Genomic DNA, 17,740 nt, shown 5'->3' on the forward strand with positions numbered 1-17,740 from the left:
TTGCTTGTTGTGGTAGGACGCGTTATCAATTATGACAACAGACCTTGGTGGTAAATTGGGTAGTAACTTTTCATTCAACCACTTAACATACGTATCACTATTTACATTATCGTGATAGTCCCCCGTTTTTTTACTCGCTTTCCACATTGTCAAACAGTTGGGAATAAACCCCATTTCCCCACCAGCGTGTAAAAAGATTAGTCTTTCACCTTTGGATATAGGCGCTGCTACACCTGCTGACACGAGTGTGTCGTCGCTCCATCCCTTTCCTGACACATGTGCTGAATCAATGTACGACTCGTCTGTAAACACAATCGGACGGTTTTCTGCTCGAAACTCTCGAATCTTTTTTAAGTAAACAAATCGTTTATAGGCCACATCTTGCGATTCCATAAGAATATGTTTGTTGGTTTTAGTTTTCTTCCATCTGTATCCAATATTTTTCAATATTCTTCTTACACTGGATGTAGACCCTACAAATCCTAGATCATTTTCTAATTTCATTTTTATTTTCTTTAGAGTTGGAAGGCATTTTTCAGTCAAATAAAATGTGTTTACAATTCTACGTACAACACCAACATCAAAATCGTCAAGACCGGTAATTCTTCTTTTTAATTTTCTTTTTTTATTAGGGGTTTCAAAGCTGGAGTTTGTTTCTTCCAATTTTCTTTTCTCCGCACTTAGCCGTGTTAAAGTCCGTTTTGAAACTCCACAAGCAGCCGACACCCTATCTCTAACCTTTTTGGGATCAATCATAAACCTTGATTCCCTTGCCTCCAATTCCATAAAACTCATAACATTCGTAATTACTTCACGTGTCTGACCTATTAGCACTTTCCCTTTCAATTTAGACTTGAACTCAACCTGCACATCCATCTTCACAATCAATCACAAACTTACAGGAACACTAACAAAAATACACTAGAGTGGGAGAACTATATTTGAACCACACTTGTGGGAAAATAAATGGGTATACGAATAATAAATAAATTGTAATAATAAATAATAATGTAAATTGGAAATACAACTCTTCAAAGCTTTCTATGACTTACTTATCGAACATCTCAACAACAAAAAAACGAACCTTCTTTCTCCATTTAAAACCTTAATCCAACTCTACCAAAACTTCGTCTCCATGACAACCCGAAAAAATACAAAAACGTAAACATAAAGCAAACTAATTTGACAGCTGATGCTAGTTCACAACTTCAGTATTTGAACGTGACTGTACCGTACATCGAGGCGTAGTGGGGGAAAGCTCTTAGTGCGCATGCTCCAGCGAGGCGCCACGCACCGTGACACTATCTGTACTAGCCTAAATAACCGATTGTCAAAATCTATTTGTTTGTCAAAATAAATGTTGTTAAAATTCAAATATAATATTTTCAAACCCTGCACCATATTAATGCTGATTAATAAAGGTTATAACAACGATGATCGATAATGTAGCCATAAGGTTGATAAAAATTAGTATGTTGAGCGCGACTGTTATCCGAGAATACAGGTGTTTTATTAAGGAACTGATTGTCAAAACCCTATTGATATTCATGTAAAAATGTATATTATTAGTATGTCCTAGGACAAAATTGTACTGTCGGCCTCGGATAGCTAATCTAATTGAGTTAGTCCAGGGTTAGTGGTAATAATAATAGTATTTAGTTTTAAAATATGGGCTCAGATATGGTCGTTAAAGCATCAGCTTTCAGTAAATGACACATTCATCACTGCCTGGGTTAGGCCTTAATTTAAACAAATTAATAATTAGGCGTTAATTCCGTGGGTGAAACACTGGCCGTAATTAACTAAAATCTTAACTTTGAAAATAAAATAAAACCTCTACTTAATGGATATACCGTGTTTCACTTTCGGAATTAAAACCAATTATACAATTAACCGAATCGATTGTCGCGGGTCCACGAGCTATATCGCCCTGGCCTAACACCTACTATTCGTCGACACCAGAGTTATTTCACCACTGGCTAATTACCGGGCTATTCCGCCCTCGACCTACGGTTTCGCGATGTATATGGGCGGATCCAAGAGCTATTCCGCCCTCGGCCTAACACCTAGGACTCGACACTACCAGGGTTATTTCAACACTGGTTATTTACCGGGCTATTCCGCCCTCGCCCTACTAGGGAGATGTTGCTAGCTATTCGTCCAGCACTCAAGTCCGCCTGAGCCTTGTCCTGCGCCACTTTTATAGGGGTCGCGACGCTAGCGCATTGCGTGGCTACTCGGAGAACTAATGACCCCGCGCGGGACATTTGAAATCATACGAAGGCTCGTTTTCTGATCTCGGTAAATTTTTACCGTTACACCCCCTCTTTAGTTTGGGGTGAGAAAAAAAAACGTACGAAAAAAAAATTCTCTTACTTCAGAGAAATCAACAATGGGTGCCATCGTCTCACGTAACTGAAAAGAAAACTCTCGTATACAATAAAACAATATTCTTTTGATGTTAAAACTTTTTTTCTATTTCCATTCGGGGGGTTTACTTTGTACCGACCTATGACAATAACAGGGTCCTTCATATTTCGGCACCAATCGACTCGCAATAGCTTCGGTTTTTGACGAGAGCACGTGAGTTCGCTTTAGAACGGACTGACCAACATTGTACCGCACATCCCTCCTCCGTAGGTTAGCCTGTCTATTTAAGGCAGTTCGGGCAGTTCGGAGGTTCTTTTGGGTGTCATCGTACAATTTCGTACAACGCCGTATCCGTTTGGCATGTTTTGCCTCACGCTCTGGCTCTCCTAATTCCGAAGTATATTTGTCGTATGAGGACGGACATTTGCTTACTTTCGCAAACGAAGTATGATACCCACGATCTGGGTTTGTTTGTTCGATAACCTTTGAGGTTTGTAGCGATGGCTTAAATGCGCGACAAATTGTGACTCGTACATCTTCAGCCAGTGGCTGCTTAACGTGGTTTTGTGACAACGCATCGGCAACTCTGTTATCAGTCTCTTTACGATTCGTGACCTGAAATTCGTCATCTTGTTTCAAATGACAAGTTTTAACGTTGTACGTGATCAAGCCTAGTTTATCTAGCGTATCTACTCCCAAAACAGCATCGCTAGTCAGCGAAGGTAGATGGACTGCATTTAAAACGTTTTTCCTATCGTCAATCGTAGCCTCAAACTCGAAAAGCTCAGTTTGTTTCGCTGTAGTACCGTCCGCAAATCGAGTCTCAATAGAAACTGGCTTAGGCCTAATTTCACAACTTACCAAGTGTTTTGCCACTTTGAAACTAATCAGGCTCACAGCTGCCCCAGAATCCAAAAGAGCCAAATAGTTTTTCCCATAAATAGAAATCGCAACGTACGGCCGATTGTCCGTGGGATCTTTGACTGACCCAAAACCCGTCGTAAATATTTAAATACGCTCCAACCAATCATTCCAACTAGAGGGTTTTTGTGAAACCTGGGTATGAGCTCCTGCCACCAGAGTCCGAGTTTCGTTACCCAGATTGCACCTACAATTGACTGTTTTAATACCTACAGTTTTACAGTTAAAACATTTTAAAACTTTTGGGCGTCGACAATCTCGGTATAAATGCCCTATTTTATCGCAATTCCAGCATGTGATCGGTTGTCGTGCAGTTTGTTTCATCTTCTTACATTCTCCTATAGTCGCGATATTTGCGGTATGCGCGGCATTCGGCCTACGTGTATTGTAGTTATCGCTATTTTGATTAACCATGCGGTTATTCCACCGCTGGTTAAAATTGTATTTTCGATGATAAGCTTTATTCTGTAATTGATGTAAGGATTTATTTACATCGTCCCGCATTCTTTCATTCTCGCGTTCGTGTGAAATTATTTCTGATACGTTAACGACAGATTGGGCAAAATGGTTTTCCATTTGCTTTCGTGGCTGATAAGCTGTTTCCGGTACCAGGGCCATCAACGGCGGCGGTGTCGGACGATATAACGCTTTGTCGCGCATATAACTTTCAACATGCGTCGCCTGCGTAATCATCTCCTCAAGAGAGAATATTTCTCCTCTCCTCATTGTTAACTTGTAGTCCGGTCGCATATTGGTAAAAATAATGTCAAGCTTTTGTTGTAACGAAAGCCCGCCTTTCCTTCGCATTAACGTCGTTATCGCAACTACAAAGTCCCTAAAAGGCTCCTTTTCGCCCTGTGTTCGCCGCCTTATCTCCTCATCAAGGTTTCACTGATAACCCTGTGGCAGAAATTGTAGCGCGAAACTATCTCTAAACGTCTCGAATGTTGGCCAGAAATCTTTCCCATTTCTGTACCACAAAAGTGCAGTACCGGTAGGCAATTCGGGAAGTGCTTTAAGTATTTCGTTATCGTTAATCCCGTATGCTTCGATTAGCTCGTCAAGTCGTTCAAGGAATGATATGGGATCTTTATGTCCGTCGAACTTAACATTCCATTTTCTAACAATACTACAAACTGATGGCGTAGTATTATATTCGTCCGTCAAATGTCGCATTTTGCTAACAGTTTTTTTTTTTTTTTTTTTTTTAGGGAGAGGAGGGAAAATGCTTTTACGCACACAGGTAGCCAGCCTGTAGTGTGAGACTCCTGAAATTATCAGACTACTCACTAAAAAACCCCCTCTACTCTGTTGGACACAGACCTGGAATTGTTTGTCACATTACTTCAAGTCAGGCCAACATGTGACCTAAGCCCTCAGGGCTCGCACCGTTTCTGGCATTTTGATTCTTTATGACCTACACCGCATCCCGGTCAAGGTCGATCTTCTTGGCGCGGAGGATACCCTGGATATAATGTGACACACAGGTCCAATTGTCCTCACCCTCCGTCATAATCGGTATGACCGTGTCCACCGACAGCAGTTCTATTAACTGTTGAGCCTCCAGGCGGGGCCTTTCCCAGCGCTGGCAGTGGAAAAATGTATGTTCCACGTCATCGAGAATGCCTGGGCAGTATATGCAGTCGGGAGACACGGCTTTGCCCATCCTGAACAGGTACGACCGGAAAAAGCCGTGTCCCGTCAGAAATTGGGTGAGGTAAAAGTCCACCTCTCCGTACCGCCGATCAACCCAAGGTTGGACTTGCTGTATCAGTCGCCTGGTCCAGAGTCCCCGTGTCTCCTGTTCCCAGCCCTCCTGCCACAGCTGGTAGGTGCGGGTGCGTTCCTCTGTTCGTGCCTCGTCCTCCCCGCGGCGCCGGTAAATTGCCTTTCTCTCCGCCGCCAAAAGTTTGACGGGGATGACTCCAGCAATCACCAGGACGGCGGGCTCGGACACTGTTCGGTAGGCAGATGCTACCCTCAGTGCTGCCTGACGCTGCACTCGGGCGAGCCGCATCCTGTATGCCTCCTTATTTAGTGCGTCTGCCCACACCTCCGCACCGTACAGGAGTACGGACTGGACCGATGACATTAACAGCCTTCTACGACTGGACCGAGGCCCTCCGACATTGGCCATCAACCGGCTAAGAGAAGAAACCACCCTAGCGGCCTTGTCCGCTGTTCGGAAGATCTGATCCCGCCAGCTAAGCTTGCTGTCTACCATGACCCCAAGATACTTGGCAGAACGAACAGTTTGAACCTCGACGGCTCCCACCCTCAACGGCACGATGGTGTCAATCCGTTTTTTTGTCAAAATCACGATCTCGGTTTTGCTCAGAGCAAGTGAGAGACCGTGGTCTGCCATCCATGCGTTTATGGTACGCATAACTCGGTTTAGCTTTAGCTGAGCCAGCTCAACGCTACGTGCAGCTATCAAAGCTGCAACGTCGTCTGCGTACCCAACCAAGACCGTTTCCTCAGGCATTTCAGACCTCAGAAGGCTGTCATAAGCGACGTTCCAGAGGTCTGGGCCGAGTATGGAACCTTGGGCAGCACCAGAATTGACACTCATCGTCCGCGGGCCCTCCGCAGTGTCATACGTTAGGAGGCGAAACCGGAGATAATCCTCTATGATGCGCATGAGGTATGCCGGCACGTGGAAGGTGTTCTCCAGAGCGTCCAGCATATCGCACCACCTCGCCGAATTAAATGCATTTCGCACATCGAGCGTTACGAGCAGCACAACCCTGCGAGAGTAGTGGTTAAAATCCTCAGCTCTCATCACTGCTTGCTTCACCTCCTCAATCGCATCAATCGTTGATCGCCCCGTCCTGAATCCATACTGACGAGGGGAGAGGTCCCCCGCAGCGACAACGGCTGAATTCAGCCGGGAACGGATCAATTTCTCGAGGACTTTGCCAGCCGTATCCAACATACACAAAGGTCTGTAAGAGGATGGCAGATCTGGGTCTCCCTTGCCCTTCCCAACAAGCACAAGCCTAGCTGTCTTCCAGCACAAGGGGAAAACCCCTTCGACCAGGCAGGCGTTGTACATGCTCAAAAGGATCAAGGGGTTGGTAGTCAAAACCTTCTTGAGGACTTCACCGGGTACCCCATCAGGACCAGGAGCCTTGTTGTTCTTCAGGGATATGACGGCCGCCACCAGCTCTTCAGGGCTGAAAAGTGGGACGTCGTCCACCCTTCCGAAATCCCGCAGTGGTCGCAACGCGTGAGCCGGGAAAAGGGACTCGACTATCCTCTCCATAGTGACCCTGTCCATAACGGAAGGTGGAGAGCGGGTTCCAAGTTTCTTGGTTACAAGTTTGTAACCCAGGCCCCACGGGTTGGAATCAACATCGTCCCTTAATTTATCCCAGCAACTGCGTTTACTCCGATTGATGGCTCGATGAAGATACCTCCTAGCCGCCCTATAAGCATCCGACTTACGCCGTCTGTCTAGGGGTTCTCTAGCCCTGGTAGCAAGTCTTCTGGCTCTCAATGCTGCTCGTCGCAATTCCGCAATCTCGGCAGTCCACCAGTACACAGGACGCTTATTGCACCGGTATCTCCTGCGAGGCATAGATTCATCGCAGGCCGAGACAATCAGTTCCATCGTGGATGCAACTAACGCCTCTGCGTGAGGCACGCCAGTTGCGGGATGAATATCCGGCGTTCTTCGTAGGATGGCTCCATTGAATTTTGCCATGTCCAGTTTTTTAATGTTCCATTGAACGGGCACTTGACGAAACGCTGCCACTTGTCTCTGATGACCATCCAGGACGTCAAAAATTATGTACTGGTGGTCACTGCCCGTGTAATCCTCCAGGACTCTCCAGGATCTGATCCTTGGCAAAAGGGACTCAGATGCAAGGGTAATGTCTGGGATCGTCCCCCGCATCCCAGGGCGGCGGAAAGTTGGCGTGTTGCCCTCATTCAGTACAACGAGTCCGGCTCTGGCAGCAAAGTCCAGAATATACTTGCATCGGGAGTTGGTGAGGGTCATTCCCCACTCGACAGCCCTAGCATTAAAATCCCCACCCACGACGACGTGTCCGGTGGTATCGCGCACGCTCTCTTCTAGGCGGTCTATCTTCTCACGAAAGTCACGGATGGCCTCGTTGGGAGTAAGGTAGACACTGAAGTAAGTGACATCCCTGCACCGAACCCAAACGAAACCTCGGCCATTCGCGTGACCCCGCACTTGTACTTTAGCTGCATTACGAGCCCAGAATGCAGCAGTACCAAGACTATCAGGGAACCATAAAGATGGGTCCCTATCTCGATACTGGTACTGTTCGCTGATTAAGAGAGCGTCGACATCGTGTTCGAGGGCAAACTGACAAAGAAGTGCGTCAGCCGTCCTGGATCGCTCCAGATTGCACTGAAGGAGTCTTCGTGGGAGAGATTTCGCTTGCTGTAGAGCAGTTTTAAATACACTACACTGCCCAGACCCAGCTATATGCTTTACGTGTTTGTCAGCGAGCCCATTTTCTTTGCAAAGGAAACAGGACTCGACTTTGCAGTCCTTACGGATGTGACCAACCTCCCCGCACCGAAGGCAGTTCTTGCTTCGGTCGGGTCCCTTGCAGTTTCGGGAGGAATGGCCGAAACAAAGGCATTTAAAACACCTCTTCACTTCCACTCTCCGTCTGAGCCTGCAGTTGACCCAGCCGACTCTCAGATGCTGGAGTGCCAGCACCCTAGTGGCAAGCGCGTCTGCCATTTCGGCGATTGCCATCCGCTGCTGACTCCTATTGGGTTTTGTGAGCCAAACCCTTAGGATGGCCGTTTGCCCGGCAAGCTCGGGTACAGCTTTCTTCAGGGCCTCAACAACGTCACTCTCCGTCGACACACAATCAATGTCTCGAACCTCAATTGATGTCTTGGGCTCAAGAGCACGGACGGTGCCCTGGCCTTCAACAGCTGCCTTCAGTTCGGCAGTAAAAGCAGCCTTGTCTTTCGACTTACCCAGTTCAAGGAGAACGTCCCCTTCCCGGGTTTGTCTAATCGACCGTACAACCGTATCGGTCTGCTCCGGTTTAGCTTTGGCCTTTATTACGCCCAAGACCTCGGCAAACGATCTCCCCCCTGAGGGTTTGACAAGGATTGCCTCCGTCCTGGGCTTTTTGGGCCGCGACCTTTTCGGAGCAGGGACCGAGCCGGGCCCAGTTTGGGCCATTTTGCTAACAGTAGGCCTATTTGACGTAACTGTTTCCGTACTCATAATAGGCAACGAGCTGTAAGTTAATCCGCCCGTGCCTCGCATTGGCTGTGTTGGCTCGTTAGTATTGTAAGTATTCGATCGTCGTGTTAAATTTGAAATTGATATACACAATTCCTCGAACGGTACATTTTCTAGCATTCCTAAAATTTCTTTGATTTTATTAACCTCGTTCGTGGTCGTTTTAGATATCGCGCCAGGACTTGAAGTAGTAGTAATCGTTGAAGTACTAGTCGTTTCGATCGATTTGGTATTTTTCGATATTGCCCCAGTACTCGTAGTAGTAGTAATCGTTGAAGTACTAGTCGTTTCGATCGTTTTGGTCGTTTTCGATATTGCACCCGTACTTGTAGCACTACTCGCGGTGCTCGACGTAGTCCTGAGAGTTTTTTCACTCCTATCCGCAATAGTTCTACCCGGAGTAACTACGTAGTATACGGGCCAGAGAAGATAAGACCAAACGATTAAGAATAATCGCAAAACTCGCATTTTCGATATTTAACGTTCTTTCTCGCTGAAAAACAAATCGTTCGGGCGCCAGCCAAAAATGGCAAAAATTAACGATCGATAACTATATAATTACCAAGTCCCTGTTCGCAGCGCCATTTGTGACAGTGCAATTTCGTCCTAGGACAAAATTGTACTGTCGACCTCGGATAGCTAATCTAATTGAGTTAGTCCAGGGTTAGTGGTAATAATAATAGTATTTAGTTTTAAAATATGGGCTCAGATATGGTCGTTAAAGCATCAGCTTTCAGTAAATGACACATTCATCACTGCCCGGGTTAGGCCTTAATTTAAACAAATTAATAATTAGGCGTTAATTCCGTGGGTGAAACACTGGCCGTAATTAACTAAAATCTTAACTTTGAAAATAAAATCAAACCTCTACTTAATGGATATACCGTGTTTCACTTACGGAATTAAAACCAATTATACAATTAACCGAATCGATTGTCGCGGGTCCACGAGCTATTTCGCCCTGGCCTAACACCTACTATTCGTCGACACCAGAGTTATTTCACCACTGGCTAATTACTGGGCTATTCCGCCCTCGACCTACGGTTTCGCGATGTATATGGGCGGATCCGAGAGCTATTCCGCCCTCGGCCTAACACATAGGATTCGACGCTACCAGGGTTATTTCACCACTGGTTATTTACCGGGCTATTCCGCCCTCGCCCTACTAGGGAGATGTTGCTAGCTATTCGCCCAGCACTCAAGTCCGCCTGAGCCTTGTCCTGCGCCACTTTTATAGGGGTCGCGACGCTAGCGCAGTGCGTGGCTACTCGGAGAACTAATGACCCCGCGTGGGACATTTGAAATCATACGAACGCTCGTTTTCTGATATCGGTAAATTTTTACCGTTACAGTATATCTACATCTATATCTATACTAATATATAAAAATGAGATGGTGTGTGTTTGTCTGTCTGTCTGCTACTTTATAACGCAAAAACCACTGAATCGATTGAAATAAAATTTTATATTAAGGTAGCTTATATACCAGGTTAAAATACAGGGTGCGGCAGAAAGAACTCCCCTATTAGGAAAGCTTATAAAAACAAAACCAAGTAAGATATGTCATTTATATTGCTATTAACCAAAAACACACATTATGCCATTTAAAAAAATATAAAATTATAGTCCATTGCGTTTCGGGTTATGTCGGGTGAGATGGCTGCAACTTCATGCCTTATTCTTTCCTTGAGGGCTTCCAAACTTTGAGGGCGGAACGTTTGAACCAATGTGTTAACACTGGAGGCCGCCATTTAAATGACATTTTATTTAAAACACGATAACTTTAAATTATCGATTATTAAAACGACATTTTATTTAAAGCACTATAATTTTATATTTTTTTAAATGGCATAATGTGTGTTTTTGGTTAATAGCAATAAAAATGTAATATCTTACTTGGTTTTATTTTTATTAGCTTTCCTAATAGGGGAGTTCTTTCTGCCGCACCCTGTATAGGCCTATTCCTTTTATCATATTCCCCTTAGGATACGCCCCATGGGCTTCCAAAGTTTCAATGTTTACATTTTGGAAGAATGTAAATAGTCAAAAATATGAATTGAAGTCAGCTGTAAATATTATAATTTGACAGTTCAAATAGCAGAGGTTAAGAGGTACAGGTTCTGCTGCCAAGATTCTAAAGCTTTATGATTATGATAATAGTCTGATTAAAATATTTATGAAAATATACTTATTTTCATGGAAACAGAAGGATTTTATACATTACAATGTATACATTTTTGGAATAATTTTTATATGGTACCTTTTTGTTTACGAATTTGAACTGATAAACAAATGTTTGGATCAGGATTTTAATAGGTTTTAAAAACCAAGAGATGTCGTATATGTACTGTACAGTTTATAAAATTTAACTGACTCAACGTTTACAATTTTTTTATTAATTAAATTTACAAACTAAAATTCAACTACTCCTACTTTCATTCAGTCCAGAGGTAGCTATTACTTATACTTTCTTCTATCATCTAATTCACATTCACTTTTTTACATTTACTGAAACCTCCTTAGTAGTTGTGTTCTTACAACCCTGCTTTAATTTGACTATGGAGAATTCATATCACAAAACTAAGCTGCACGCAATTCACTTTTGTTTCTAAAATCAATTCAATATCTATAACATAACTATTTTTCATTGTCAATGTTTTAAACGATGATGTAATTACAAATACATACACGTTTCGAACTATGAAATGAGTTAAAATAATAACTAATTTGTATTATGTTGTTGATTTATACTTAAATTGATGAAATTTGTGCCTGATTAAGAGTAATAGTGGTTGGCTTTCTAACAAAAGGTAATACAAATTTTCCATTAGTTTGTCTTTTCTTGTTATCGTGATATATACACATAACACTGATCTGCAGGTAAAGATTTAACTTTGAAAAAAGCTCAGTTGCTACGGTAAAACATATCAATTATATATGAAATCATTAAAAACGAATTCTTTCTTTACTACAGTGCTTTAAGTTATACGATTTTTTCCCCCTTAGTTACTTTAAATGTACGTTTATCAACGAAATAAATAAGTAAGCTTATCATTTGAAAATTGAATCATAAGGGTATATTATTTCCATCAGCGCCTCATATCATTCCTAGCCTTATAAACTTATAGAAAAAACATCTTTCTAACTAGCCTAGCCTTAAAGAAAGATATTTTTTCAAACTAAGAGTTTCAATTGAGTTATGTTCCAGAAAAAAACGGGGAATGTGTAACTATTTCATACAACAGAGTTCAAGATCAAATTTTTTGCTTTAGTGTCCTCTCCGTTGCGAAGCGCGGTTACAAGCTAGTTGATAATAATTGTATTTAATACAAGCCAAAGGTGTCTTATAGATTCCGAGTAAATTATTATAAACTATCAAATGGAGCATGTAAAGTGCATTATAAATAATCAACAAACCCTAACATAATTGACTATTGATTCAGTTACTGATTCGGGAATTACAATTGCTGATGATAACTGAATGCTCTGACCTGAAGCAGTGTTCTTCTTTACTTCTTTACCTATAAAACACATGGGATACAGCCTTTCTTCACTGATCACGTAATGCGTGATTTTCTATAGTCTTGGAAAAATAAAAGGAAAAATAGATAGAATACAGGTGTACAAATATTCATCAAACTGTGTGATAGTTTGTTATAGCAATGAACAATTTGAGAGTATCGTATTGTTTAAGTCGATTGTTGAAAATCTCTGTTGATCCTGTTTTACAAGCAAACCAAAAAGATACAGTAGTCACCACTCTATGCGACATATTCTAACCAGAAAATTGTAATCGTATGATTCTAAAAGCATTGGTAGGATTGCAAAGTACTACACAAACATCATTTCAAGGGTAATAACAGTCACAATTTCCGCTGACTTTTAAAGAGTCAACTAAACTATTATACTAATGGACACACAACTAAATGGAACAACTAATGGAAATTCTCACGATGTACATTCGTTCGATATAAGCATTGAGTATACACGTCAGTACATACAAGTATAAGTTTACCCAATGATATAAGCAACGGTTCTTGCAATTTATTGCTTATTGTTTTTTAGAGTTGTTTTCGGACTTACTCTGTTTTCGGATTTACTCACACTCGTATAAGGTTTTCCACGTTTGTCATTGATAATGTAGCCATGTTGCTTTGAAATGGCGACCATACAAATGTATGCATTTTAAGCCAAGTATGAATGGAGATGAGTGTGGGATGAGTGGAGCGATTTTGTTGTCCTGTTTGTGACTAAGGCCGACATAATCCTTAGACACAGCTGTTAATTAATAGTGCATACAGTCAATTAATAGCAGCAGAGGTCAAGTTTGGTATCAAATTAAAGGTTTTATTCATAAAAATACATTGCCGCAAACCCAAACTCAAACGATGATGATGATAATAACGTTAATGATGTCGCTAAAACGTATCGTTTGAAATTTGACAGCTGAAAATAAGTGAAATAGAAAAGGTTTTGGTTAAATCCATGAAATTGTAATTGGACACTAGTAAATACTAGTGCACTTGTTGCTACCTCCCCCCTTCGGTTTCATGTATTCCTCTCAATCAGTTCAAACCTAGGAGGATTAAACATTAATGTTACCTAATTAATGTTAAATCCTCCTAGATTCAAACCTGAAACACCCAGATCGAAACTCGCCTGTCGTTATTTTACCATCGCCTTTTTTTAAATATATTTTTCAAAAAAGAAAGATTATATTGATTTACTTTGGATTTTAAAAATGTTAACTTTTTATTTTGTTAAAGATTTATGGTGATACGTAAATATTGTGGTGTAGTAAAGTATATTATATTGTAGTTAAGTGTTAAATTTTGAAATTTAAGGGTGAATCGAGATGAATCTTTTTTTATAACATGGGTCTCTCCTACCTTAACATACATACCAAGTTTCATAAACATCGGTTGGAAAAGTGCAAAGATAAATATTTGTATGTAAAAAATACAAAATGGTGGATATCTGGTTAACGAAACGATTTAGGAAAAAATGTTATCCTTGATTTTCTGTTTATTTTGACCCAAGGAATTACTAGGTAAAGTATCTCCCCGCTTATTTTTAACACCCTGTTTATGATGTATTCTTATAAGTGAAAAATGTAAGCTGGTAATACAGAAAGATGTTTTATAAATAATATGAATGTACTGGTGATCTGTATATTCATCTTTTTCTTGTTCTTAGAACTGTAAATTATAAGTCCACTCAGCAGTCGCATCGTACGATCTAGTTCTTTCCATGCGTTGCGAAATGCTAAATTTTCTGTCTTCAACCCAAGTTATCTATTGAACCACGGATTGTAAAAAATTCCAAAAAAATATATTTTACGCATCACACTTTTGGCTACAACTTTGCCACAGACAAAACCTCTCTAACCCAAAAACAAACAAAAATCTCGCATGCTAACTTTTTCATGTTAGAAATCACGATTTAAAACTATTTCACCATACATATCAATTTTTATTAATTAGATCGGTAAATAGTTTAAAGTTCCAACAAAATAGTCATCGAGTAGGACTAACCAAGAAGCTCTGTGCCAATTTTCAAAATTTTAGCACAACTTTAAGTACACCAAAACGCGAAATTATTGAAGACATGCGTCGAGAAGACTATCGTTGTTTTTAACAGATGCACTGTTGACTCAGCGAAACTGAACTTATATTTTATCTTATTTCGTTATATTAAAACTGCTGTTGCATTATGTTAAATTCCCAATCTTCTCGTCAGCACCCCCTTTGTCCACACCACATACCATCTCCTCGTCAGCATTCCTCTCGTCCACACCACATGTCATCTCCTCGCTAGTATTCTTTTCGTCTATGAACAGTTTTTCAGCCCTAAACCTGTACATCGCACTCACCTCCTTGTTGAAGGGCATAGAGCCAGAGATTGGCCCAATGTCCAACACGGTTTGCTCCGTGGAATCCATTCGGTGATCCAACAAGTAGTCCTGTCCTTCTCCACGTCATCCTGCCCGCTGCTAAGCTTCGTTTCAATGCCATCTACTCTGATGTCCAAATCACTTGATTCATCAGTGTTAGTATTCACTCCAACTTCCAGCTTTGGATATTTAATAGTTTCAATGACAGCATCTGACTCTAATGGTCCAACCCTTATATCTAATTTTGAATGTCTTTGATTATATTTCCTTATTGAGAACATTTTTTTTATTTTTAATATCTGCCAAATAAGTATCCATTTTTTCTGATTGATTCTGTACTTGTGCTGAAATCTTCTCTAAAAAGAAACTCACCGGGTCCGCTGCTCGTGGTTGCTGTACCAACTGCGTAGTTCCTTCTACCAGTGGTAGCAACTCGCAGGTGTCACGGTCTTCACCATCTTCCTTAAGGTCCAGACGAATTCTATGGTCCTTTCCATTGAATCATATTCTAGTTTTGTCATTTCTTATGTCAGTCCTGTCACGGTCGCCAATTGTAGTCGTCACTGTACGCGATTCACGATTAATAGTGATATCACGGACGGTTTTGGTAGTGAATTAAATCCAGAAATGACAAAATACTAGATTAAATTTTAACATAAGAAAACTGAGCTTGCATTGGACACGCAAAACAAAACAACAAACTAAACTTTATTTACATTTCAAACAATTTAACATATGACTATAAATTTTAATACTAAGACAAAACAATCTTTTAGAAATAAATAAAAACCAGTCACCCAAACTACAGCAAAGCAGCACCTTCAGCAAAGGTTAATTTAAATAGATATTGAAGTTTTTAAAACCAATAACCAGTTAGGCATAACACGACAAACTTCTTACTATAAAAAGTCTTTTCATTGATAGAGAGGGTAATTTCAAACACCATGTATAAATTATTTGGCGAATGAATAACTAAGAGATTTGACTTACAAAGACGTAGGGATTTGATTTAACTTTATCACAAAAATGTCTAATGTTTGTTACACTCTGCAGCTGCAGGTTCACTAGTGCTGACAAGCACAACGCCTGGCACTGGTCAGCGCAGATCCCCCACAGCCCACTCCCTGGCACATGCAGTCATCACCATGGTCACCAAGGAACGTCACAGTGACGCAGTGACTGGCTGTGCTCTCACACTGCTCAGACACTGCTGTCAGTCCCAGGACACACGCAACGTTATTAGCAAGGTCACTACATAGGCTTATATATCTGAATATAATAATTGACCACTAAGTTCAGGATCAGTAAATAAATAATTTGAACTCATCTAAGGTGGGTATTTCCCCCCATCCAGTAAGGGCTCTAATCTCAGACAGTTACTGATTTTGCCAAATTGAAGGAATGAACCTGAAATATAGGGCTGGACCATTTGAAAAAAATATATTTTCGATCTTCGGGTGGGATTACTCAACGCTGAATTTTATCAGGTCTGGATTTGTTCCAACTCTCAGGGATTGTGTCACCAATTAGAGTGACGATGATGTCTCTCCGACCACGAGAGATGTCAAAAGTGGACCTGCCTGATGAGCCTAGCAGTCCATCGTCCTCAATTCTCCTTTTCCCAGTTCTCCTGCCATATCCTGAAGGTGCTGGAGCGCTCTTCTATTCTTACGACATACTTACCAACATAGCCACGTTTATGGCAGATTGCCTTCCTCTCCGCTGCCAAGAGTTTGACAAAGATGATTCCAGTAATCACCTGACTTACATATGGACAGATCTGCAGTGTACAGGGTTAATGGCCAAACCATTCACGCAGCTCTAAGATTGAAAATACGAAATTTCAATGAATTACAGGGCGAAAACTGACTCCAAACAGCCGCGGGATTTTTTAATGATTTTGCCGCAATAGCACATGACTATGATGGCGTTTCCGTGACCACAGGAGACGACGATGACGTTTTCATGACCGTGGGAGACAATGATGACGATTCCAGACCGCGGGAGAAGACTATGACGTTTCCGTAACCGCGTGAGACGACAATGGTGTCAAAACGGCCGCGGGATATGTTAGTGATTTTGCCACGATCGCGCATGCGGACAATGACGTTTCCGTGACCACGGGAAACAATGATGATGTCCAAATAATATTGCTTGACGATGATGACCGTGGGAAATTATTTGAATTAAGCTACTATTGAGGAAGATGATGATAACCTTATTTCTGATCACGGGAGACGTAATAATGTTTCCGTTACCGTTGAACAATATCAGGATTTTGTCACGACTACGGAAGACAGTGGTGATGTTTCTGTTACTGAATGAGATATTCAGAATTTTTCAGTTATCACAGAAATCGATGATGGTGTCTTTTTGACAGTGTTAGATGATCACGATATAACCACGATTTTGGCTTGAACAACAATTTCAAAATCGCACACTTCTAGAGGACCCATATGATACAATTATGTGGTACCGATTGTCCTATGTTCATGTTCATTCGTTCATTGTAACTAAATTTGTAACACCTGAAAACAATTTCTATTGGCACCTGCCTATTCTCTCACAATTCACAAATCCCAAGGCATGGCCAAGTAGTTGTTGATATTGGACCATGATAATTCAGTGCTGGGTTGACGTATGTTGATGTGAGCTGCGTCTGAACGATGATAGATGGGCTGCTTTCGACCCAGTAGTTAAAAAAAAATGTTTGATGAGTATTAACAAAAGCTTGGTCTGGAGAAAGATACCTGTACCAGTCGAAGATCACCTTTAGTATCACTGCTACAAAGATTTTTGAGTTTTACCGTAGACAAACAGTATTAAATATAGACTGGCAGCAGCACTGCTGCCGGTCTATATTTTATTCTATTTGTCTATGGTTTTAGTTTGAAATGTCCACATTTGTAGATTAATTATGTAACTTATATTGTTTCAATGTTCTTTAATAATATGTTTAAGTAAATATCTTGCTCTAATTGTTTTTTTTTGTGTTTTTTTTTTTTTTTGGAGGTCTTGGGATGAAGAGAATGTTATATCTTTTGTGTTTTCATTTGTATACTTATCATCACATAAGTAACCAAAATGGTTCAAGCCAAAAATGTTTGGGTTAAATGTTATCACTAGCTGAACTGTTGAGAAAAGGTAAATATACCATCCCAGACGTTATAAGCATAAAATCAAATGTAAATGCAGGTATCACAAACCCATATAGGGCCTAATAACATCTCTGTGTTTAAAAAAATTCTTCTCTTCACTGGGAAATAATTTGTAGCTATTTTGATCATTCTAAAATTGAATCCCTACAAAAAATTT

General features: G+C 41.1%; 1 protein-coding gene across 1 annotated transcript in view; it reads left to right on the forward strand.

The window, feature by feature from the left end:
* LOC128985778 (uncharacterized) overlaps positions 1-17,740 on the forward strand; it is a 93,059-nt gene that overhangs the window by 41,142 nt on the left and 34,177 nt on the right. Inside the window, exon 11 of the mRNA XM_054405648.1 lies at positions 15,479-15,672. Within this exon, the coding sequence (XP_054261623.1) occupies positions 15,479-15,672 (194 nt within the window). The remainder of the gene's footprint in view (positions 1-15,478; positions 15,673-17,740) is intronic.

Source organism: Macrosteles quadrilineatus, unplaced genomic scaffold (assembly GCF_028750875.1).
Source record: "Macrosteles quadrilineatus isolate MER2022 unplaced genomic scaffold, UCM_ALF_1.0 Scaffold_2__2_contigs__length_208266976, whole genome shotgun sequence".
Taxonomy (NCBI): Eukaryota; Metazoa; Arthropoda; class Insecta; order Hemiptera; family Cicadellidae; genus Macrosteles; species Macrosteles quadrilineatus.